Source organism: Monoraphidium neglectum, assembly GCF_000611645.1.
Source record: "Monoraphidium neglectum strain SAG 48.87 unplaced genomic scaffold scaffold02623, whole genome shotgun sequence".
Lineage (NCBI taxonomy): Eukaryota > Viridiplantae > Chlorophyta > Chlorophyceae > Sphaeropleales > Selenastraceae > Monoraphidium > Monoraphidium neglectum.
The window spans coordinates 9,868-10,565 of NW_014011005.1; the positions used below are offsets into that span (position 1 = coordinate 9,868).

The 698-nt window shown below is 70.5% G+C and overlaps 1 protein-coding gene across 1 annotated transcript; it reads right to left on the bottom strand.

Moving 5' to 3' along the window:
* Nucleotides 1–64: 64 nt before the first annotated feature.
* On the bottom strand, nucleotides 65–445 carry MNEG_11169 (hypothetical protein; the record flags this gene model as incomplete). The annotated part of the gene is made up of 1 exon (XM_014040361.1): nucleotides 65–445. The coding sequence occupies one exon, from the start codon at nucleotides 443–445 to the stop codon at nucleotides 65–67; it is 381 nt and encodes a 126-aa protein (XP_013895815.1).
* Between the last annotated feature and the right edge of the window lie 253 nt (nucleotides 446–698).

The window sequence follows — 698 nt, forward strand, 5'->3', positions numbered from 1 at the left end:
CCCCACCCCCTACTCACACACTCATCGACACCGGCCCCCCCGCCCACGCCTTCCTGTCCTTGCCTCACGCCGTGATGCTCTGCGTGCGCCGCAGCATGCGCGCCACCGCGGCCCTCCCCTCCGCCACGCCGGCCGCCGGCACGACGGACAGCTCCGGCTGCATGTCCGCGTTGGCCTCGAACTTCCCCGACAGCACCAGCAGCGCCCCCCTGCCGTCCCACAGGCCCGCAGACTTGGCCCACAGCCCCGCGCGCGTGAGCAGCTCCTTGGCGTCCTCCTGCAGGCTGGGCACGTGCAGCGCGTAGCAGCCGAACAGCGCGCTGCAGTGGCGCGCCACCTGGAGGCTGTCGGTCACGACAATCTGACCAGAGGGAGGGTGGGTGCGAGTTGCGTGGAGGCAGGGGAGGGGAGTTGCATGTGGGCAGGGGAGGGGTGCTAGTTGCATGGGGACAGGGCAGGGGAGAGGAGTGCAGCAGCTGCAGAAGCGCGGTGCAAAAGGTGTGGTGCTGCACCCCGCAACAGGCGCGGCCGCTCAAAAGCCGGCATAGGGCGGCAAGGCGACGGGTGGCAACAGGGGGCTGGCGGCGCCGAGGGCGTGAGCCATGGATGCCCTCGCGCACCTGCGGCACGGGCGGCCTGTACTTTGCCACGATGCGGGGCGCCTCCCCTATGACGGAGAACGTCACAATCAGAGAGGC